Source organism: Silurus aristotelis, assembly GCF_946808225.1.
Source record: "Silurus aristotelis genome assembly, chromosome: 19".
In the NCBI taxonomy this organism is placed as follows: domain Eukaryota; kingdom Metazoa; phylum Chordata; class Actinopteri; order Siluriformes; family Siluridae; genus Silurus; species Silurus aristotelis.
In genome coordinates this window covers 5,095,235-5,121,017 of record NC_139592.1, presented here as the reverse complement: position 1 = coordinate 5,121,017, position 25,783 = coordinate 5,095,235, and the positions used below count along the sequence as shown (strand labels likewise).

General features: G+C 37.4%; 1 protein-coding gene and 1 long non-coding RNA gene across 2 annotated transcripts in view; both read left to right on the top strand.

The window, feature by feature from the left end:
* The window catches only part of lgr6 (leucine-rich repeat containing G protein-coupled receptor 6), an 87,433-nt gene that overhangs the window by 18,380 nt on the left and 43,270 nt on the right, over positions 1-25,783 (top strand). Inside the window, exon 2 of the mRNA XM_083521110.1 lies at positions 22,755-22,826. Within this exon, the coding sequence (XP_083377236.1) occupies positions 22,755-22,826 (72 nt within the window). The remainder of the gene's footprint in view (positions 1-22,754; positions 22,827-25,783) is intronic.
* LOC310715005 lies at positions 16,412-17,205 on the top strand. Its single transcript, XR_014530211.1, has 2 exons — positions 16,412-17,020; positions 17,151-17,205. It is a non-coding gene; the product is annotated as an uncharacterized lncRNA (long non-coding RNA).

Genomic DNA, 25,783 nt, shown 5'->3' with positions numbered 1-25,783 from the left:
TCAGGGTGGAAAGCTTGTCATGATGGTTGAGTAACTGTATATAACTGAAGAACAGTCGGATGTATCTGTTTAACGTTTATTGGACCTGAAGAATTTAGATAATTTTGTAGTAACAAGAAGAAATGTCTTATCTCTTAACATATAGAACTATAGAACTTTACCAATTACTAGGTAAAATGATTGCTTCTGATATGGTAGAATCAAAGAAATTGACTTCGCTACAGTTTAGAAGCTTGCGTGTTTAAGAACCACACCTAACCAAACAGGCTGAAGATTTAATTGACAAAATTTAATTGACCAACTAATAGACTTTTTAGAAAGTATGCACCCATTGACAACTATAAGACTTCTTGATTTTTCCTTGTCATGTTACACTCACAATCACCGTTTGGATCTGAGGTGTCAATCTGAGCTACCTGTGGAAAGTTGGGCATGTTATACCTACACTATATGGACAAAAGTTGGTGGACACCTCATCATAAGATCAGAGGTGTTCAATAGGCTATACAAGATCTTCCACTCCAACCCATGTAAACCATATCTTTATGGAGATCGCTATATGCACAGGGGCATTGTCATGCTGGAGCAGGTTTGGGTCTCTTAGTTTAAGTGTAGAGAAAATGTAATGCTACTGCATCCAAAGACATCCAACACAATTGTGTGCCTCTACCAGTATGATAACAGTTTCGGGAAGAATCTACTTCTCTATCCTTGCATGAAAACTTTTTGGAGTGTATTGTAAGTTGAGTTTTTTATAGAGTCACCATAAGTCTGCATGGGTTTGACAGCACTGGACATGGACATGACAGATATTTTTTATTGTTTGAATTATTCAATTGTGTTCCTTAATAAGTACAAAGCAGGACTTTTGGACATTATTGGAAGTGTACTGTTTACTGCTAATCGATTTAGCTTATTAATCAGTCCTTCTGGAATGATGCCAACTCATTTTAGTTTAAGTTCATGCATGCCCACAAATGTGCAATTAGTCACCAGATAAAATCACATACTAATGCATGAACATTGTGATCACTTGGTGAAAAACCAGGCCAAGGTGATTGTTTTGATTGGTTATTAAGAACAAAGGTGCTCAGTGATTGGTTATTGGACTCAGTGGTGATTGATGACTAGTTGGTTGGAAGAATCATGATCATTCAACCAAGATGATGCTGAGTTGACTGAACTTGCTCTATATATATTCTCTATATACTGTTTATATTTTCATATAAACAGTAAGGAAAAGTTTCTGTTTTCTGCAAAAAAAAAAGAAGAAGAGCAGATTAGAAGAAGAAGAAGAGTTGGAAAGTCAGGTATATGATGGAATATTTTAGGTTGTGCAGCCTTTAAAAAATAGTTCATGCACTGCTGTTCAAATTGGTGTCCCTTGCAGAGAGTGATGTGCATGTGTTTCCTTAGGAATGTCAAAGTGAAAAAAATGTTAATCTCTTCCTGCTACACTTCCACATCACATTCCCCGGCTTGAAAACGTAAAGCTTTTTTCCCTGATCTGTCAGTGGTGCGATAGCTATCAGGCATAACCCGGGTCAGAGAGGGAGGTAAACACGGCCTTGTGAGGAGAGGACCAACGATATTATCAAACCTCTGGCTCCAGACGGTTCCCTCGCTCCCTCTGTTTTCCTCTCCCGGCCCTGAGTCATGCTGCATTCATGTCTAACTGTCTGAAAGCACCGCAATGGACGCTTGATCTCAAATGGATAATTAGAATTGTTATGGTTCTGATACTGACCGGATGAGAGTGTTCTCCATATCAAGCCACACCATTCAGGACACTAGGGAAGGGTGATGGAGTCATTCTATTGAACAAGAATTTGATAAAAAAAAAATACAGTTATAACCCACAGTTCTTATAAAGAAAAATAGGTGTGGCCTAATATTCTAATGAGCACAAGTGATTGATGGGTTAAATGACTTCAAGCCTGCTTTACAACTAAAAAGCAGAAGCAAGAATAATCTGAATTGATTTAAGATGTATACCTTTCATGCAAACTAGCTTTAGCTTGCTAGGTTAGAAATGTCTGTGCACTTTGTCCAGTAGCTTAGCATGCATTTGCAATGTTGATTAGCTTTAGGTAGGTTTTTATTGCTTGGAACTCAGAGTTTTGTTCAGAAATTTTGTCATTTTTTGACTGCATCGTTAAAATTTGAGGTGGTAAGAGCCGATATACCATCAACTCAGAGCTGGAGCTTCTATTTTTTTACACTAAAACGGATGACAAACAATAGAACATTAATTCCACATCATGTTACCCATTAGCTGCTTTCACAATTATTATTAGCAACATTAGCGCTCTGCCGAATGCCTGTATGTGTGTGTATGTGTGCGTGATGTGGAAAAAGTCACAAAGGATGACATCTCAAATGATATTTCATATTAGTGGAGACTCTGAAGTGTGTGTGTGGGCTTTTTGGTAATCAAAGTGATGGTTAATGATTCCCATCTGCAAAAGACTGCGCTGGTTTCGCCTCCTCACGCTTTCCATGCCGTAGACGACAATAAGCAGATGTCACACTGCCGTTTCTCCCCATAATAATCCAGCATAATTCCGAAAACAACAACATCGGATTGGCGCCAGGCCTCGCTCCTGCTCTGTATTTTGTTACTGAGCAGAAAGCGTAAGAGGATAAAGCGTGTAATACCTACACCACTATTTCCATGATTTATACTCTCAGGTTCCTTTAGGCAGATCCGAATTCTAATTACCTGCTTTGATATATATACCTGGATAATTCAAATAATACCTGTACAAGTGTAAAGACATCAAATCCGAACACAGACAATCAAATGTATGTTTGATGAAATATACATTTCACATGCTGTAAGTTTTTTAAAACATATTTTATTACAGTTGTCAATAAGTGCCAATATAAACCAAGTTTTTCACTCTGGCAACAAGTCACTCCTCTTATATATGGCCTAGTAACAGCCACTGTTTAAGTTGCTTGTGGGTGTGTAGTCTACTCTATAGCATTTTACTAAATAAACTATATATACCTGCTAAAGCTATCTAGATACAACAAATGAAATTATTCACAATGCAGCAGCATGGCTTTTTTTCCAACTTACCAATACCACTCTTTCACAGTGTTCCCTCCACTGGTTTTCTGTAGCAGTCTGCATCGGATTTAAAACACTGATGTTTGCCTTTAAAGCCAATAAAAATGGACCAGCACTTCTATTTCTCACGGCACTTACAGTATCTCACCCCACACTGCACTACACTTCCTTAATCCTCAAGCACTGCTCAACTGGTCCCTCAATCTCTCCAGGTACAAGCAAGGGAAACGTCAAAACTCGTCTCTGTTCTGGCACCTCAGCGGTGGAATAGACTTCCACTTGATATCCGAATTGCTGAGTCACTAGCAGTTCAGGACCAGAAATAAAGTTGTTCAACATAATTTACAGTGCCGTAATGAATAAACTATACAGTATATATATATATATATATATATATATATATATATATATATATATATATATATATATATATATATATATATATATATAATACTGATGTGCGACAAAATACGCACACCGAGACAACTGAAATCTGTCGACCGAGTAAGGCATCTCACAAGGTGGGAGATATGTACATCCTGGCAGCATCCCAGTGTATCGCACCGCATATACGCTGCTACGTTTGACTGCCACACAAAAGTTACAATATTTTGTACAATTCTGTCGTACCGCTATCGGCATCGCAAGATCGAGAAGCGAAAGTTGTACCATCGTAACTCGGTGACTACCGTAACTACCTGTAATTTAATGAGCATTTCTCAGTTGCTTTTTGATTAACGTCCCATTCTTAGATTCGTTCTAGCTTCCCTGACAAATCGACCCAATTATACTAGTGACATGCATTCACACAAAATTCCAACAATCTTGTTCCTAAGCGTAATTATTCTGGAGATGGCTTTAATGGCTGGTTAATTATGAGAGGGTAAGATGAAAACCATTAATTTTTTTTTACTTTATTTTTTTTGCATAGCAAACAGTAAATAGGAATGAACTGCAGGAACTTATGTAGAAAGTGAGTACCTGAAGAAACGTCAGACCACATGCTGGCCGGAGCAATTGTTTTAGCCAATCATTTGCATTTCTTGCGTTATATAGACATAAAATTTGCTCAAAAGTCTAATCTTTAGTTCAGTATATCTTATTATTTTTGGAACTTCTGGAAAAATCCTTTTTTCCGATTCAAACACTCTAAAAGTATTGGCACAGCCTTTAAGTTGAGCAAAAGAATTGGAATATACTGAAAAGGAAGACGGAATTATTTTAAAGAAAGAAACTGAGCTGAAAAAAGTGAGTAGCGTTCAAAGAAGAGGTAAGTAAGGCAACGTGGAAGGAGAGAAGTCAATAAATGTGCACTAAGAACACGGCCAGGACAAAAGCAGTAGAGTAAGGTTTCAACTGTAACGACAGCTTACAGACAGCTAGGAGAGAGACAAAGAGGAGGGTGACCTCATTGCTACAGCGATATTCCTGTTCCCGTTAAAGGAACAAAGGTGGCCAAGGTGTGTGTGAGTGTGTGTGTTACTTCATTGTGAGTTGATGTGCACCTCGAGCAAGTGTGATCTCATAGTTCTCATAAATAAATGGATGTTTACGAGCAAAAAATCATTACACACTGGCGTGAAACACAGCAAGAAACATTATTATTATTAGTATCATTATTAGCAGTAGTAGTAATCAGCAGTAGTTGTAATAGTAGTGCTAGTAGAAATGTATACAGTACAGTGCATCAAGAAAGCATTCACAGCACTTCACTTTTTCCACATTTTGTTGTGTCACAGCCCTAATCCAAAATGGATTATGTGAACAATGTGAAAGAATTTAGTTTGAAATCTTTGCAAAATTCATTAAAAATTTAAAATGAAAAAATAACATGTACATAAATACATGAATCCCCTGTTACAATCCAAAACAGCCCATGATAAAAGAAAAGGCTTTTTTTTTGCCTTTGCAATGACACTCAAAATTAAGATGGAAGCCACTCCACATGAAAGGTACATGGCAACTGACCTTGAGTTTGCCAAAAGGCAAAAGGCCTGAGTTTCAGACCATGAAAAACATAGATTTTACTTTTTAGCCTAAATGTCAAGTGTCGTGTCTGGAGGATATAAGGCACCGTTTATCACCTGGCCAAAACCATCCCTACAGTGAAGCATGGTGGTGGCAGCATCATGCTGTGGGGATGTTTTTTGCAGCAGGAACTGCAACTATTCAGGATCGAAGGAAAGATTAATGCAGAAATGTACAGAGACATTTTTGATAAAAAACTGCTATAGAGCGCTCTGTACCTCAGACTGGGGTGACGGTTCATCTTCCAACACAATACCTGTAATTTTAACTCTATTATTTTGTAAATCAGCTTCGAGACAATGTCCGTTGTAAAAAGGCTATAGAAATAAAGTTTAATTGATTATAGAATTTTGAGGAAAATAACGAATCTAATCCATTTTGGAATAAGGCTGTAACATAACAAAATATAGAAAAAGTGAAGAGCTGTGAATTCTTTCCAGATGCACTGTAGTAGTACCTGTTGCAATGGTAGTAGTAGTAGTAGTAGTAGTAGTAGTAATGGAAGTGGCCTCTGCTTGCCTAAACTCTATCAAATTACATACTTACATTTTAATATATTTTTGTCCATAAATATGTATTCAATTATTCTTATTAGTCTATTCTCTTTTATACCCGAGTGTCTGTAGGGCCAGTAGAGTAGGTACTGTGAACTTGTTTAGCATAAACTCATTGTTGCTTGATGCTGTTGATTTAACCATCAGATTTCGATTTGGCCCCTAGAAGGCGTCCAAACATGTTGCCATTTTCACAACCCTTGAATGTATGGTCAGGGAATGCATTAGTCAGAGCCAACAACCCACATCTTGAAGAAACTACACAAACATATATAACGCAAATATATTCGTGTAACTGTTCTTCCACAATGGTTGACCAAGGGGAAGAAACTGATTTGGTCACAGACACACTTACAAGGCCATTTACACAACCATTTAAAAAAAACATTTATACGTTTATACGCATTTTCTTTCCTGTAGAAAAAAAACACAATTTGCCTTCATTTCAAATCCTCAGGATAACTGTAATGCATAGAAAAAGTACACAGAAAACCTGTGGCCATTTTATGAGGAAAGGAAATTTGTTGAATTGTGTTTGTTGCGTTTCTTGCTTTAGTAATGGCATTCAATCTTAGTGCATGAGATACCTGTCTGTGATGCAGCCTGTTATATTGTGTTTCTGTATAATATTGTTGGCTTCTGCAGCAGTGGTGTCATTATGATGGTATTAAAAGGTGGATTGACTCTGGTATTAAACCACTGAAGGTCTGGGTGGGAAATTTACAGCCTGACACTGAATAATGATAGTAGAACTTGTACTAGTAGTAGATGTTCTAATTGCAGTAGTAGTAATAGAAGCAGAAATACTAGTAGTATTAATCAGTCAATTAAGGAAGGACTTAAATAAACTAAACTGCGTAAACTTAGTTTGACTTTGTTTAACTGCTCATTGTGTGTTATTGGGGAACACATATGGGGTTAAGTGAGTTTCTCTCTATCTCTGAATCGTTTGTACACGTGAGCGGCCTGCGACCGAATTCCTAGTCGAGCTTTAGTGCATGTTCGCATTGTACAGATTCCTCCTTGTGCATGGGACTCTGCTGAATCGTCATACCCTATTCTTTCGAAACACAAAGGGGGCTTTTATGGAATCGCTGGACTGTCCTCAAACCAATCGTGTTTGGCAAAGTGAGTCCCATTAGAGCCGAGGGATTTAAAGGAAAAGCACGACGCCACTCGATGACAAGATGATGATGTCAGGAGGAAAGAGTAGGACAGGGACAAGATATTGGGAAGGCTGTAGACCACAAGGCTGCACGATAAAGGCTAAAACAATAATCACAAACAGTCACAATCATTCCACATGTTTACATTTCAATTATTGGAAGGATTAAACAAGTATTTCTAATAAACAATTTTCAGGAAACAACCTAAATTAGCTACAGAATTGAATGGGATATTTGAAACATATTTATGATGCAATCGAGGAATCAAAAAATGGTGTAAGAAGAAATAAGAAAGAGAATTAAGCAAACTGAAAAATAGGAAACAAATTTAAAACAAAGTTTTTTTCTCAACGTGTGTATTAATGAGCAAAGCTACTGACATAAGCTGGTAGTTGGAATAAGATTTCTCAAAAATTGTTCAGGGTGTTTCGGAAATTTGAATGTTTCCTTGAAAATGTGTAGAATTAGTAGAAAAATGCAAAGTAGAAGGAAAAACAAAGGCAAAATATGTACATTTGCTAATTTTAGGCTAGCATGCAGATAATGTGCATCGGGTGTATATTCAATTTACAATTCTCTATGAATAATAACAGTGTGCACTACACAGGGAACATATTATGGTCAATAAAATTTGAACAACGTTCAGACAAACTTCAGAATTATATTAACTGAAGTTCCTCTTCAGGTTACAATGACATTAACTTGCATGATTTAAAATAGACCAGGAGGGAAAGAATTTCAAACCAGAAAACCTGATTTGAAAAAGGTTTTAAGGAGAAGAAAAAGAAGGAAAAAGACATTCCACCTGAATGAAGCCCATTCATTTCTTTTTCAGCCGGGATTTGGCAGGTGAAATAAACGGAGCTGCCGTTAATGACACTTAATGCTTCCTCAAATCCCCACAGTAGCATCAAAGATGAAGAGGGAAAAGGAGAAGCGGATTACACGGTGGTGAAAAAAAAAAACCTTTGCATGGGACATTGCAGTCAATGAGGAGAAAAGGCAGAGCTCGATGTATACACTCGATGACAAGAGAGCAGATGTGGAGGAATGTGTGGTGTATGATTGTGTGTGTGTGTGTGTGTGTGTGTGTGTGTGTGTGTGTGTGTGTGTGTGTGGGGTTAAGACCCTCTGGATGTCTCCATCAAAAAGACTAGGTGCTTCCGTTCCACCTGAAAACAAGGGAAAGAGAGTGTTTGTGAAAGAAAAAGAGAGAGAAATTAGGAGCCACAGAGTAAATATCATTAGTGCCTGAGGAGAATCAGGCTGTAACACAGCTTACCTGTCAGGAGTAATGGATCGCCTTTTAGACATTCCAGACGAAAACCGGCTGCAGCCGGATACTTAAAATGCAGCTCTTATTCTAAAGTTTGAAGTCCCTCGTACGGAGAAACAACAGGATTCCACATTTCCTTCAAATCCTACAATAAACCCTTCATAAATTAAACTGTAACTGATCTGCTCATGATCCGCATATAGTGGAAAACCCTGTTGCTACTGTAGAAACAGCTACAAAGCAGAGACCAATACTTTAGTCTCCAAAATCCCAGTTCATTTTAATATAATATTTAATTAAATATTCTAATATAATATTGACAGGGAAGAAACAGTATTATAATGGCAGCTTTTGCTAAGAATGGCACTGTGCTTTTCGATCCCCTGATGAAAAGCACTTGAATTGATTCTTTTTGGTTACGGTGTCACAAATGTTGAGAGCTGTGGTCTGATTGGTGATGCCTTAGTGGTTAAGACAACCAATGAAAAAGTTGTACACTTTAGAATAATCAAGCTGCCACTGTTGGGTCCTTTGGAAAGACCCTCAAAAAATCATGTGTTCAGTTGTATGAAATAAAAATGTGTTTGGATATCAACTTATAACAAAAAGTAGCATTGGTGAAAGAATCTGTCATTTTATTGTTTACAGAAGCATTATGGTTAATTGGTCACAGGGGATGAGACCTGTGGTCTAAATGGTGGTGGCTCAATAATTAAGACTTGGTCAAGCCTAGTGATCAGAAGGTTTTGAGTTCAAACTATAGAATCTCCAAGTTGGCACAGCTTTTTTGAGAAAGTTCCACCTAAGTTGTATAATATTTTAATTGCAAATTGCTTTGGATAAAATCATTAGCCAAATAAACAAATAAGTGGCACTGGAGGATAGTGTTGGAATTGTGATGGTAGCTGTAGTCATGAGTGGTGGTGGGAGCTGTTGTTTGATTGGTTACGGTGGGGTGGCAGCTGTGGTACACAATATTTCTGAGCATCGCATTCCATATTTAATCCCAGTTTGCGCGTATAATTTGCTCCACTCTTCTGGAAAGATGTTCCACTAGATTTTGAAATGTGTTTGCAGAGATTTGTATTTATCAGCCATAAGGGTGTAAAGTCAGATACTGATGTAGGGTGAGGAGGCCTGGGGAGCAGTCAGTGTTCCAATTTATCCAAAATGTGTTTGGTATAGTTGAGATCACAGCTCTACAACAAGCCATTCAACATATCCCTCCTCAAACCATGTCTTCTTGGAGCTGGCTTTGTGCACAGGGGCATTGCCATGCTGAAACAGGTCAACTGAAAGCTAAATTACCAACATCCAAAGGCATCTGATCCAATTGTGTGCTTCCAGCTTTGTAGTAACATTTTGAAGAACCACATATGGCAGGAAAGGTCAGGTGTCCCAATACTTTTATCCATATAGATAAAATGGTTACAGTTAAGTGGGAAATGTGGCCGAATGGTTACCATGGGGTGGGAGCTGTGGTCTGATTGGTCACAATGGAGGTGGGAGTTGTGATCTGAATTGTTACGAGTGGAAAGGATCTGTGATCTGATTGGCAGTGATTTAATGATCTGAAGCAGAGGTGGCAAAAGTACACACATGCTTCACTTGAATACAAGTACAGATACTTATGTTTTAAAATACTTGGGTAGAAGTTGAAGTACTGACTAAACTTTTTTACGTAAGTTAAAGTAAAGAAGTTTGGGCTCTGACATGTATTTAAGTAAAAAGTAGCCTTTACTACTACCAGTTTTAGTGTCAAGCTGATAACTGGACCTCACATCATATAAATATAAGGGCTGTCAAACAAATAAAATATTTAATCACGATTAATCGCATGATTGTCATGAGTTAACTCACGATTAGGTTAATACTTCTATATTTGTTTCCACACGGACTGTTAACGAGGTGATACCGGAGAAACTATACCTCTTATAACTTTCATATGGACAACATAATCAGAGAATATTTGCATTCGATGTGAATTCATTTATATAAAAATTGACTTTTCGAGTTTTCTATACATATATTTATTATGTCTGTGAGGCAAATATTCACTGAGATTTAGGTTGTTTTATTTATGTGTCTGGCAAAAGTGATGACAGAGACGGCAAAAAGCGCCCCCTGCCTGTTTGCTCTATTTAAAAAAAAAAAGCACAGCATAATGTTGTTATTATGAGTGTATACAAATAAAATTAGACTCTTTACAGATTCGAATGATGTATTGCTCTTATCTGTTCGTTCAAAAAAGACAGGGTAATTTAAGTTTGTTCCGGCGTTTTGAGAAAAAAATTCGGTCCCAGAATGTAAATTGTCAGATCGTGTGCATCATGGTGGATTACAGTGGTGATTTAAGACTTCAAAATGTAAGTTTATTTATAATTTTTTTTTTATATCCGAGTAAATAAAGGATTCCGAGAATAAACGTGTTGCGCTGAAGTCTTTATTTTCGCTTTTTTTATATTTCTTTTTTTATATATTTAATAAAAATGGTGAAACAGAAATAAGCACTGCATTAATCGTGCGTTAATAAAACCAGTGCCGTTCAAATTTATTTGCATTTATTTGACAGCCTTAATTAATTAAGCCTTAAGCGAATTAAACATTTTGTTACCTAATGAATGTTTTAGGGCAGAGAAAAGATGATGATGATCAGGTGATCAGGAATGTCTCTGTTCTCAGTCATGTTTACATCACTGACTTTCTCTGTCTCATCCACGTTACCCCCAGACTTCTTGTTGCCTTCTGCATGGCTTGTTGTTAGTTTTGTAAACTAGCCTACGCCTGTGGTGTGTGAGAGCCAGGAAATGATACACCAGTGGATTGAAATATCTACGCAATGACAGGAAATCGGTTGATGTTCTGAAAACAGAGCTCGGTGAGAAGAAAAAATATTGACATTTCACCAAATAGGTTAAAACTATCTGGTTTGAAAATGTTAGAAGTAGAATGTACAGATATTTGTGTAAAAATGTAATGAGTGAATGAAAAAGTTGTCAGAAAAATAAATAGTAATGTATAGTACTTATACCAGAAAGATATAATAAAAATAAATACAGTAATGAAGTATTTGTACTTTATTTCCCACCCCGGTCTGAAAAAAATGTGCCAATGCCAGTCGATCAGTTCTGACTAGTGCTTACTTGCTAACTACTAACAATTGATAGAGCAGAAGATCTAACAGCTTTACCAACAATCTTTCAGTTCCTCCCAAGGTGTTTTTAAATAAATACTTTTTTCACTTCTGTATTCCTTTAATAAAGAAATGCATGAAATGCAAGCCAAAGACTTTATTTAAAAAATTTTGTCAAAGCATCAAACATTACAGGCTGTACTGAGTCACTTTGAGATGGACACAGTACACATGTTTACCTAATGCACGTGGCATGATGTAAGCATGTGCGGTTAATATGTTCCTATATTTCCTGTACATTTAGCAAACAGGGAGTTCCTGATTTCTTCATGTCGCTTGCAGCAAAAACATTAGGAGCCGCAGTGACACGGAAACAGAGCTCAGAGTTACTCATCCGAGGGATCAGGCTTCACTGAAAATGATGACGAGCAATAATAAAAAGTAATTCTAGCCATGTGTGTGCGAGTGTGCGTTTCAGTTCATCCTTCCAGTGCCCCAAGGGGAGAGTGGAGTGTAAAACGCAGCTCCCATGACGTATACACAGACTAAACATCCCATTTAACCACCCAGACATCTGACTCTCTCTCTCTCTCTCTCTCTCTCTCTCTCTCTCTCTCTCTCTCTCTCTCTCTCTCTCTCTCTCTCTCTCTCTCTCTCTCTCTCTCTCTCATGTGTTCCATCTAAAGAGAAAGACAACACTGCTCTCCTTCCTCCTTCCTTGTTCTCTCCCTTTCCGGCATTTGTATGTGTGCTATGTTATAAACTCAGGTGAAAGGAGAGCAGACAAACCTGAGGAAACTTGACGATGCGTCAAATAAAGGAGAAAAGGAGGACACTACTTAAAAACAAAACAAAAGGAGGGGAAGTGTGTATTGTCTCCTTGTCCTTCCTGTGTCTGTGGAAGCACAATGCTAATGTGCACCACCTTTTCACCAGCACAGGAAGAGCAAACAAAGTCGCTTTTTTCCCCCCCCTTTCACCTACTTTTCTGCTCGTCCTCTTTTTGTCACGGTCGATCCGGTCCGTATCTCCTTTCAGACTCTTAGAGCTCATCTACCTCCGCTCCATTTATGAGGACTAAACTTATGTAACAAGCAACAAATTCTACCCTAAAGCCATTCATTGAGGAGGTATTGCATGGCCATTTATGTAACTTACCATTCAAGGTGCAAAAAGGGTTCTTAATGCTTCCATACTTGATACTTAAATGAATTAGATGACTTTTGGTGTTTTGTCAGGTTCCTTTCTTAGCAAAACAAAATTCATAGTATTTTTTTGTCCTCGAATTGTGTTTTAGCCAAGAGCAATTGCATGAAACGGGAATCCAACCTGAATGGGATCTAGTACATCACAAGGCCAACCTCCAGGGGGGCAATTCATTGTTATCAGCCCACCTCCTGGCATGCTTTTGGGTGATAGGTCAGAACCATATCACTAATACTATAGCTAATTCTAGGTTAGCATATGCCACATAGGTAGCCAGTGGGTCATTCTGGGCAATTTGGGATATAAATGTGTTTATTAAATGTTGAATTTGTTCTTGTTGAACATTTTTTCTAGACCTTTGCTCTTATGATAACCTCCAGTCTCCTGGGAAAGCTTTTCAGATTTTAGAGCATAGCATTCTCCATGGGAAGGTGGAGCAATATATTATTTCCAGATCTCTTAGACTTTAGTCCTGATCTGCTTTTTATGGACTGCTTCTGCATAACCTTCGGAAGATAACATCACATTTGACCTTTTATAAAATTACAAGTTACAATTTCTTCACTGCCAATTACTTCACCACCAATAACCTCATCTCCAATTATTTCATCACAATTACCTCACTACCAGTCACTTCACCAACAATTACTTCACCAACAGTTATTTCTCCAAGAATTAGTTCACTAACAATTACTTCTCCACCAATTACTTTATGGCAATTACCTTACTACCAATTACTTCACCAACAATTACTTCACCAACACTTACCTTACTAACAATTACTTCACTAACAATTACCTCATCAACAATTACTTCACCAACAATTACTTCTTAACCAATTACCTCACCAGCAATTGCTTGTCCACTAATTACTTGTCCACCAATTACTTCACCAACAGTTACTTCCCTACCAATTACCTCACCAACAATTACCTCACTACCAATTAATTATTTAACTATTACTTCACCACCAACTGCTTTTCCACTAATTACCTCTTTACAAAATACTTTACTACCAATTATTTCTCCAACATTTACTTCATTGCCAACTACTTTTCAACAACTTCAACACCACATACTTTTCTACCATTTTCTTTACTACTAATTACCTCTCCAACAATTACCTTACCACTAATTACTTAATTACCAAATACGTCACCACCAATAACTGTACTTCTTCATCATTTACCCTGCCACCAACTACTTTTCCACTAATAACTTCACTACCAATTACTTCAACAATTTGTTCATTACTAATTACTTTACCACCAAATAAATAACCACCAATTACTTAATAGCCATGCAGTGTGTCTGGTAAAAAGACACCATGTGAGGTGTAACAGCTTCAGCGTAGATAAAGAAAGAAAGATGAGCGAGTGATAACTGTGTTCCAGTCTCCCCATAACTATGTACAATCAACAGTCGATTTCATCATGACATCATCTTATTAATACAAACAGATCTATTTGTGGGTAAAAAAAAAAAAGGCATTAGAGTCATAGAAAGGCAGCACCCATCATTTGTGTGCATAGTGACGTTGCTTACTCAGGTGTGGTGTGTTATTAGAACCCTCATCCTGGTGCCTTTTAAAGTGTAGCTATGAATTAGCCATCTATATCTCGAGCTTTGTTCAGTCAATCCTGCCGTTCTCTCCAGGGTGGTCTCATCTAAAGCACAGAACTGTGTCTCCTGACCTGCAGGGAAGTGTGTGTGAGTCAGTATTGTGTGTGTTCATAGAAGAAAGGCGAAAAAACAGAATGCATGCCAACAATGTTCAGATTGTTCCACTAGCTATGATGAATGAAGCTCTGTCATCAGCAGGCTGAGGAAGACGAGGCGTTTCCATACCAAACCTAGTCCAACACTTGGAATGCTCTTATCAGAGACATGAATTCATAAATTTGGGCCGGGCGAGACATGGCCTTGCACTTGACACAGGAATTTATACAGTTTATTGGCTTGTTTGTTTTGGGGTCTACAAATTCCCAGCTTATGATTGATGACTGGCAACATCCTTCACACTTTGATTCACCTGAAAAGGACTCGGGGTTTCTCTTCATGGAGACTTTGGCAGCATCCTTCAAAACAGGATTGTAATCTATACTGCAATTTCCTCTTCTTTATGCATCAAATAATAGTCTTTTTTCCCCCTCATCCCCCAATCCTTTTGAAAATTAAACGTTTTCTTGTATTCTTGTTCATGGTGTGGCGGTTGTGAGTCACAGGAAAGTCACTGAGCACAAAGAAGCTTAGAATACATCGCCAGACGTTTACATGATGTCTAGATTTCCAGAATGAGGGTTTGTTTCAAATAAACATGGCTACTGAGCCCTACAGTTAACAGACATCTCTGATTGGCTCACCTTACTATGATTGACAGACAGACAATGACCATCCCACTTGAAAATAAGACGATTCTTTTTCTCTCTCCAGTATAAAAACAGCGCCACCAGAACCAATGCTTCATCATGCAAATCTGGATTCAAATGGTACATTCTAGAATAAAATGATGACCCAGGAGAAGTGCAGGGAAAGAAAGAAAGAAAGAAAGAAAGAAAGAAAGAAAGAAAGAAAGAAAGAAAGAAAGAAAGAAAGAAAGAAAGAAAGAAATTACACAAAGAAGAAAATGACAAAAAGACAAAGAAAGAAAATGTTGTTGTAATTCTTTAATTACAATTAAAGCTGAAATTGAAGTGTAATACAAATTTATCAGACTTTGAAACTGCTTCTTATGAAAGAGATTTTAATTGTCAAATTTATTTAATTTTTGTGTCAAATAAACTCTGGTCGGAATCATTAAATGTACACTTAAAATAATTGAAAAATGTAAAGAAATTAATTCTAGTCTGATTAATGTGGACTAAAGTGGGCTTAGAGTGGATGAATAATGACTCCATCTCAGGCCGCCTGGCCCAGTAGTAGTCACTCTAGTGGCCCGGTGGAGGCTGAGAAGAACTATCTGTGTATTTTGCACTGCTTGTCCACTACACATTTTTGCCCCAAACATAACTCACATTTATCATTGCACTCCTGTATATTCCACCCATATTTATTCTTTGTATACATTCATACTTGTACATAACTATATCATGTCATTTGAGTATATTATCTTCTGACATGTCTGGCTATGCATAATCTTTGCACAGTATATTGTATATTGCTATATAAAACATTTATTATTACCTACTGCACCTTCTGTACATTAATCACCCCCACCCCTGTATATACTGTATGACCTCATACGCTATTTATATTACTGCTACTTATGCAATTCTGGTTAGATGCCGACTGCATTTCATTGGCTCTATGCACAATGACAATAAAGTTGAATCTAATCTAATCTAATCTAATCTAATATAATCTAATCTAATCTAATCTAACTACACTGCTTATGTGTATCCTGATGTAAATATCTCACACCAGACTGACTCAGCAGTTTACAACACTGATGTGTTTGCAATAGCCCTATTTGGAAAACATCTCATTGGTTTTATTGCAGAGTGTGTGTACACAGAGATGAGTGTGTGATCGGAAGCGAAGATGTACGGCTCTCTAAATCCCCTCCTGCAGCATTACGGAGGCTTTCAGTGGGAGGGCTCGGTGGATTAAAGCATACCTGTGCACTTTGGAGCGAACTCTTCGAAGCTACTTCAAAGACGGCGATTTTCACTTTGTGTGTCTTGACACGATCGGCAGAGCAGTCTGGTCATGTTCTCATGTCTTATACAACACCTCTATAGCTTTCTATAGCATTCCAAAAAATGTTTTTAATGTCTTTCCGGGTGTTCAGTCCTCCGGGACATTTTAAAGCGTCTTCTGAGAACAAATGAAAGCGAAATGTGTGCATTTATGTGTTTTGGAATCCTGAACTTGTCTCTGTGAGGTTCTCCATCACTACTAGGGACGTTTAAGTGTAATAATCACTGTCTGGTTGATCAATAACTGAACGTCCTGAAGTATTTTATTCAGCCAAAGCTACGTTTAAAGGACCAACAACAGAAAGGTGTGATGCGTCAAAATGCACGTGTGCAATATGTGCATTCTTTTTCATAAAACAGCATGGCCTTGAGTCCGTCATTCCACTTATAACACAAAGATTTCAGCCTTAATGATGTCACCATTTTTAAAATGTCAGAAAGAGGAATGAATATACATTTAATATAATCATATAATTTATATTTCATATTTATTATCATTTGAAGTGTATGAGCTTTAACTATAGAAACAACAAAGTTTTGGGAGGATGTAAAGTTAGAGACCCCTGGTGTATTTAAATCTGGCAGATTTTTGTTAATGTTATATGATATGAAAGCTGTGATAGAATTTTGTATTCTCTGCAGTTCACACTGTGAGGTATCGAATATCAGTAACACATCTTCATGTGAGCAGAGTCAGGTGAAGGTCAGAGTTCACCCGACTTACTGAGCTTGCATTTCCAGCATTCACATACATACTATAGGAATGAAAGTTAATAAAATAAAAATGTAATGTGGATAGGAAGAAGAGGAAAAAAGTAAAGGAAAGAAAGGGGAAATGAAATAAATATTAAATAAAAGGATGACGAGTGAAAAGGAAAGAAAAGTAAGAAGGAAAGGAAAGGAAAGAAAAGAAAAGAAAAGGAAAGGAAAGGAAAGGAAAGGAAAGGAAAGGAAAGGAAAAAAGTGATAGGAAGACGAGGAAAATGAAAGGAAAGGAAATGGATGAAATAGAGGGAAAGGAAAGGAAAGGAAAGGAAAGGAAAGGAAAGGAAAGGAAAGGAAAGGAAAGGAAAGGAAAGGAAAAAAGAGAAAAATAGATAGGAAGAAGAGGAAAAGAGGAAGCAAATGAAAAGGAGAAAAAGGGATAAGAAGAAGAGGAAAAAAGGAGGGAAAAAAGGAAAAAGGAAAGGAGAAATTAAATAAATTGAAAGGATGAAGAGTGAAAAGGAAATGAAATGAAAGAAAAAGAATGCAAAAAAGAGAAACAGGAAAAGGAAAGGAAAGAATAAGAAAAGGAAAGAACAAGGAAAGGAAAGGAAAGGAAAGGAAAGGAAAGGAAAGGAAAGGAAAGGAAAGGAAAGGAAAGAAAAGGAAAGAAAAGGAAAAAGAACAATTAAATAAAGGAAAAGGGAAAGAAATGGAAAGGAAGAAGAGAAAAAGAAGAGGAAATGGGAAAGGAAAGCCAAAACTACTTTGCCTATTTTGCTGTTCCAATCAGATTTCCACTCAGAATTAGGAATTTAAGTGTTTACTCCATGTATACTATAGTGTATTAATGGAAAATACATTTGTAGTCTGATGTTTGCTTTTTTTGCTCACACACTCAACTTTATTTTTCGGACTCTTTTTTCTCTTATAACCTGGTTTATTTCAGACTGGTTCCGAACACACAAAACTACAAAACACGGCGGAAGATGTACAGATCGAGCTTCACTCTTATTACGCATCACTCTAGTGGGTCCTTGTCATTCAGATGCTTTGCATTGGGCATTGCTTCGAACTTGGTCCAAATAATTCCCATTTCTGGCCGCAAAAAAACAAATGTGGTTTGCATTAGGTCGTTATTATTTCAATAAAAACAGCAGCAGATGTTATGTAAGGGATAAGAGAAGGGAATATGAATTACCACCCAGTGGAATAGACTCAAATAAAACAAGCTGTCAATTGAATCCTGATGGATACGAATGACTATTTCTATGGAAAAAGGCGGTTTTGTTTTGAATGTTGTGTCAGTGTTGGGGTTTTCGAGGCTATTTTTCACCTCGGACATTTCGATTAATGCGCAGTCATTAAAATCATAAATCTGCTGGAGGATCGTAGCGCCATAATTTGTCGAAAATCTTTGTACATTGACTGCTTGGTTTTGTTGAGTTACTTCATGATTTATTTATTTTTGTAAAGAGGCTTCAGAATCCCGATATTTAGCGCGGCTTGCGGCTTCACGTCATGCTTACAGTAAGCGGACAGCATGGCCTGTGGAAAATGACTGCACCGAAATCAACGAGTAATTGCACAGTGATGTCATTTAACTGATGCAGATTGGATTAAAAACCAATGCTTAAAGAAAAAGGATTGCACTGAGAATCTTGACAAAAGAGAAAATATTAGGTTTATATTGTATTATTAAGCCTGTCATAGAATCCACATTCAGGAACAGTATTGTGGGCATGGCCTTAATGAGTATTTTTGGATGTTTAAAAGGGTTTATCTATACCAGCTGAGAGCATTGAAGGACAGAATTCTCTTTTAGAAAGTTAGAATTATTAATCATTTAAAGCATCCTGTTTACTTTAATGTGTTGAAAAATAGAGAGCATTTGTTGGGGTTCATATAAAAAACTTTATCTTGGCTTCTCCCATTAGGGGTCGCCACAGTGGATCTTCCGTATTCGTGATCCGCATGTTCGATTTGGCACATGTTTTACGCTGGATGCTCTTCCTAACGCAACCCTCGCCATTTATCTGGGTTTGGGACCGGCACTAAGAGTGCACTGACTTGTGCAACCCTAATGGCTGGGGTTCATATACAGATGACAAATACAGACAAAAGGTTTGGCTCTCTAATGCTGCAAAAGGCATATTAAAAAAATTCCAGCTGCAAAAACGAAAAATGAAAAATTTAATGTTCTTCAGAATTATAAAGCTTGTGGCCAGAAAAGTGATACAAATGATATCAGACACTCAGCATGATGGGTCAGGTGGGGCGGCGTGTTGAAGCAAGATCTATAGGTTGATCCTAAAGTCAGTAGTGGCTCAAAGGTTAAGGCTCTGGGGTACTGATCAGACGGTTGTGGGGGTTCAAGTTCTCCCAGTTCTACCACTGTTAGGCCCTTTAGCAAGACACTTAACCTTGTCTGTTCCAGAAGTGCCATATCATGGCTGACCCTGATTTCTGACCCCAACTGACCCCAAGAGGTTGGGATAGCTTTTGATTCTGAAGGTCAAGTTCTTTCTCGAGTTTTGCCTGTTCTACCATGATCTAAATGTGTTTTCAGTTTCTTCCAAAACAAAATATGTTCCTTATACAGACTGTATTCCCATCTAAGCATTCTTGGGTTTGACTCTGGATTCTTAGCAACCCTGACTGGAACAAAATGCTTAGCGACGATCTTCATGATTAAATGTAGCGTGTGGAGAGGGGATGTGAATTGGTATGAATGTAGATTCTATTTTATAGAATGTATCTGGAAACTTTTCCTTTACAAATGATATGAACGTGCTGTTTTTTCCTGTGAAGTAAACAGATTTCAATCAACTCTACACAGATGGAAACACCATCAACGCTGAAAACTATATGTTTTCCTCCAGTAACACTACACGATGTATGTATGCGATATTGTGTTTGCTCAAAAACGTCCAAATCCTCCCCGCCGTTTTACAGGTTTGTGTTGAGTGTACTCCATGCCACCGTGTCAGTATAAAGCGTCGGCGTTCCTCCTCGGCATGTGCTCCCGCGCTCCTGTTTTCCATAAGACGTTTTCCAGACGCCCTGCCGTGCAAATTAGCTTTTCACCTCGCCGTGCCTGACACTCTGACAAAAGAAATAAATAATAGAGTATCAAAGTCTCGGGCGATGAATATTTTTCAGACCACTCCGTTTATCCTCTCTTGCTTGGTGGTCTCGGGTTATGGATTCCCTTTGGGACGTAAATGAAGTAATGTTGCAGTTCGGTTCTGTTCGCAATGGTTTGCAGGCTCGCACAGACGTCTCGCGAGGGAACTGACACTCGCTGAAGGTTTCGATTTAAATCAGACGCGACACTCCGCCTGGCTGCTACATACGATGCGAGAATTTGTAATCCAATCACGGCCAGAGTGACTGCCGTTTTGAAAATAGTCATTTTTTCATAAAGGACTGAGAACGATTGCTAGAAAAATTAAGCATTGTTTCCCTCCAAATGTAGTCGCTCGACCGAACTGTGAAATTCGCTTCTATTTAGTTTTGCTAATCTAATTTATCTTTAGCATGTATCTTTATACCTTGAATAATCATTTCCAGCAGAGTTCCAAAGATTCACCTCAACGATAAGGTCCATTAGAGTTTAGTACAATGTAAAAACAAATAACTCAAACCACATGTCATTTGATGCTAAACTAGTAGATATACGCTTTGCTTATTTATAAAGCTACAAGAGCTCCATAGCGCCAGTCCAAAACTAAAGCAGCACTCTTGTAGCGAGAACATTTCAGAAAGCATGATGGGTAAGGTGTCAATTCTGAGCTGTCTGTCCCTAAAGACAGAGAGGAGTTGCCTTGATTAGACAGAAGGTAAAAAAAACACCTGGAAAACAACCCTGAGAAACCTGACCTTGTCCACACACACATAAAAAAAGAAAAAAAAATTACCAGCTGCAAAACACTGATTCACAATGGAAAGTTTCTTCCTCTCTCTCCATGTTTCTTGTTTTCTCTGATGGATGGTAAATGTGCTAGTGCACAGCATCCGTCTTTGATATCCAAGTCCACATGTTTTGTTCGGATTAGGTTTGGCTAGATTGACCGACTCGTTCTTTCTTTCCGTCCAGATCCTCTCATCGAGATGGTCCGGGTCAAGTCTTACAGGTGCGGCGTGAGTGGCTCGGGCCATTAATCAAGGCGATAAAAGGCTGAAACGCGATACGTCGACTTTCATCAGCGAACGAGCGCGCTCTCTCGAAAGTTTCTCCCCCGTCAGGAAATCCAGACCCGCATCTGCATCATGTTAATTAATAAGATGGGAAATTGGGAAAGACACGAATAATGGAAAGACAGTTCCAGATTTCAGATGCTTTAATTAGGGTCCGGATCCTTCTGGGCAATGAACTTCTCTGGCATGAAATACTAGAACAAGACGGAGCAATTACCACGCAAAAAGTAATAGATGCTCTGCAGTTTTCATCACATCATGAAAATGGATTGAAGGTGTGGAAGATGGGGAAATGAAAAAAAAAAAAAGAGAGAGAGAGAGAGAGAGAGAGAGAGAGAGAGAGAGAGAGAGAGAGAGTTATGTTAATAGTCCAGCAGCAGTTTATCATATGTGTCAGAGGCTCCACATGTAGAGATGGTGATTTGGTAAAATACAAATATTTGATCATTATTCAGTTTCTGATTCAGTTTAAATTCATACCTGTTCAAGCCGTACTCATACATACAGTATTTACTCATAGAGACGTATTTATTCCTACTATCACTTAACAAACTCATATTTGGAGCTTTTAGTTTTTGCTTTAATAGATGCCTTATTATGGATTTTTTTATATAAATCTATCAACTTGACCCCTCATCAAAAATAAAACTATGGTGAAGCAACAGTACTGCATTTATCTCCTGCTGGACTTTGCTCAACATGGTTCCAGGATGCCGTATCTGCTACAACTGGTGCACTGCTCAGAGAGGAAAGAAACAAAGAAGGCCTGGTAGAACCTGGATGACTCTGATGCATCTAGGAAGGGTTCCTCTGCAATGATGATAGTCCTTGTTATTGTTACTGTTATTGGTTTGTTATACTTCATTGCATTTTGTAGTTCCCTTTTGAACATCTAAATATATTTGCACTATTTTTTTAAATACCACTTGATCATTATCTAATATATTTTGTCATACCTTCTCTTATTCTCTTACATTTTCTAATATTTTTCTCTAATTTTAGATTTATAGTTCCTAATGCACACATTTTTAAGTGGCCGATCAGGTTTACATTTTACTGCAAGTTATATTCTGCATACTGTATAATTATGTTTGTGACAAATAAAAATCTTGAATCGTTTTTTTTTTTTACCTTTGTTTCCCAAGGAACATAAAATTATTGAAAACAATTATTATTATTATAAATACAATTTAATTATTTGAAAAAAAAAGTTGTTTTTTTTTCAAAAGATGGGAAAATTCAAAGGAAACAATAAAAAAAAAACCATTTATATTTACTCCCTAAATATGACAAAATTACTATTTTTTTCCTTATTTTTCTGTTCCAACATTTTCTTTTATCCTATAATTTTTTTCTGTTTCCTTCTTTTACTTTACTTTTATTTTCATGTTATTTTTCTATAATCCTCCTGTTGTGCATATTATCCCCACTCCAAATACATATAATTCCTTGCCTAATTTTAAATGTATTTTATAAAAAACTCTTTCAGATTGCGATCTCAATGTGCAAAGTGCTATATGATGATTAAGATGATGTTGAAAGTCCTGTACTTTATATTCATGTTTCTTAATCATCTCAGAATCATGCATTCATTATTTCTGTAAATCTCTTTTATCTATGAGGGTAATTTACTTTGAAATCTTTATAATTAGCATATGTTTACCACAACATACTTTCTGACACTCCTCCACCTCCTCCATGTGTCTTTACAGAGATCTCAGCATGAACAACATCAGCGAAATCCAAGCCAACGCTTTCCACGGCCTGCCCTTCCTCACCGAACTGTAAGTGTATGTGTGTGTGTGTGTGTGTGTGTGTGTGTGTGTGTGTGTGTGAGAGAGAGAGACCCTAATGCACTCGTGTAAACAAGTGAACAGGAAAAAGTTCAATGCTACAGCCTCATGTCAGTCAGGATCGGTTATGTGTGATTGGTTCCAGCAGGATATGATTCAGTGAGGCAGAAGATCTGCTCTCCTACAAACAAAACCATACATGTTCTGCCACGAAGAACCTCTCATTAGTGATTAAGAGTCATTACAGCCTTATTGCATGCTTTATATTTTTACAGCTTAGAAAACAGTGAGTAGGACGTAATAGTAACGATGATCAATTATCCTGATTGCTTTTGTTGTGCGACACTAAAGAGCAAACAGTCTGTCTGCAACATGGGCGTATCCTGCGACAAGATAACAACCCAATTCAGGGCAAATCAAGGCAAGTAAACAGAACCAGTTTTGCCATAAACTTCTCAGGCTCCACAACTGATTTAATAAAGGTATTGTGTTGTAATTGATATGTCAAGAATAAATAGCAAAGGGCTGCCAAGCAATCTGGAAAAATAAAAACAAATATGTCAAGAAGACTCTATGTTAGGATAGGGTTCTGAATGCAGACGTTTTCCAGTGGAGAAAATAAATGAAAAGGTGTTGTACAGATTATCAGAGGATAGGTGCAAGAGATAGGTTATATTACTTTTTAATATCTAAGCCTTCTTTTTTTTTTTTTATCAATTTTTTAGTCAACCTGATCTGACATTTTTGGTAAAATTGCCCAAACTTTCCTCACACAAATCACACACAACAACTCGAAATACCATTGTGCCACTACCACTTATATCTAAAGAACCTTAAACTAAAATCCCATATCTAACCTTTTAATTTATCTACCCCTTACCATATTTGATACCACCCTCCCAAACACCCAATTATACCTGCCCCTTTAACCTTTAACTTCCATTCAAACCACCTCTTAACTATATTTAACCACTCCCCCTCTCCACATTTTTACTTGCACCATTAAACATTGCAACAAACCCTTTAAAAACAAACTACCAATTACCCTTTATAAGTAAGTATACTATTTTACCACATAAGCCTAAAACTACACTACCCTTTAACAGCCCTTTAAGTACCACCAATGACACCACCCAACAACCGCTCAGTTATCTCAATTAAAAGGGTATCTTTTTAATATAGTAACTATCCTTTTTAAATGACCCCCAAACACAAAAAAATACCTAAGAATACTTTCCCACCCTAAGTTACTGCTGCAGATACCTAATTACCATAAACTACCATTCAAGTACGCACCCATACTACCTATCCAGCTAATCACAGCCCTAAAAATAAAAGTGAAAATTAAAGGGTGTTATACGGGTTAATAGTGAATAATAATTCAATGATAGGTGAAGGATGTAATATAACTTGTAATATCTTTGCATACTTGATCAATTTTCCATTAGTGAAATCAATCAAATCTAATGCTATACTGCTATAATTTCTCCTTATTTTTTATTTGTCTTGAGGACTTTTCTTTAGATTTCAAATTCTAGATATTTTTCTGACTCCTAAAAACATTGTTGGTGTACGTCAGCCATGGATGTACATGATTGTGTTCACTTGGAGAAACACAAACAATTGTACCGTAACAAGGATTAAATGGTGGACCGTATGCCAAACAAATGTCTACTCATGCAGTACGAAAATGAACGGGAGAAGTCCATCAAAATATTACATACAAAACAATCATGGATACTGATGAGAGTGTGTTTCTGCTGTATGCCTTCATCTCAGTGGAAAGTCATTAAGTGACAAATTAGACAGAATTGCAAATTTTGTGTGAATTCTGAACCTCATTTGCATATTCAGATATGCTAAATAAAGAGGGAAGATTTTCTGAATCTATTTGAATTGGCGATTGGTCATTGCAAACACTGTTAACCAATGACTTATCACTGGGGAAAAGGGTAATCAGTGATTGGTTGTTGCGAACAACGATAATCAGTAATTGTTTTTTATTTTTAGAACAATTATAATTATTGACTGGTTGTTGAGAACGGTCAGTGGTTGGTCACTGGGAAAAATAGTATTTAATGACTGGCTTTTGTGAACAATATTAATCAATGATTGCTAATTGGTAAAAGGAGTAATCTATGGTTGGATTTTAAAAACATTGGTTATTTGTGACCAGTTGTTGGTAATGAGAGTAATCAGTAAAAAAATGTTGAAGTGATAATTTGTGGTAACAGCAGATGATTTTACCAGCCAGTCCAAGAGCTCAATGTATTTCAGGTAATATTCCCATTGGCATAAAGTCCAAAGCCACCCACAGACCCACACATTTCTATAAAATTGTGCAATTAGCTTGACTGAGACGTATGAGACTCCCCAGAGTTTCTGGAGAAGGTTAGCATGGAGGCTGTTGGCAGTGCTTCTTCGATTCTGTATACTGACACGGACAAACTTGGCCTGAGTGAGAATCCCGGATCTGTTTAGCATTTGCAGAGTGAACGTTCTCTACACAGAACCGGAGAATGCAGCGTACTGAAGGAATCAATAAGTTCTACTTCAGAGTCACCGAAGCAGAGCGACCCCCCACCTAATTCTACCTCACACAGCTATGGAGTCCAGACGAAATCCTGCAGCTTCGAGTGTGTTTAAACAGAAACACTGCCAAATACCTCCATTAATGTGGATCAGCTTGCTTTTGTGTCTCAGCTTAACCTCTTCATTTTTTTCTTATCTTGGTAGCTCTAAATTGCGTCTTTCACACTAAGTCTAAGAGGTAACTTTAGCAGGTATACCATAACACAGGAGTCAAATTCTTTTAAATTTAAGCCCTGCCTAGTGAATGGTAATTGCCCAACTGGGAAAATCATAATTTAATTAGCAGATGACCACATATATTGAGACTATGAGACTATATATAAAATCTTTTCTTTAAGCTTTCCACTTAAAAAAAA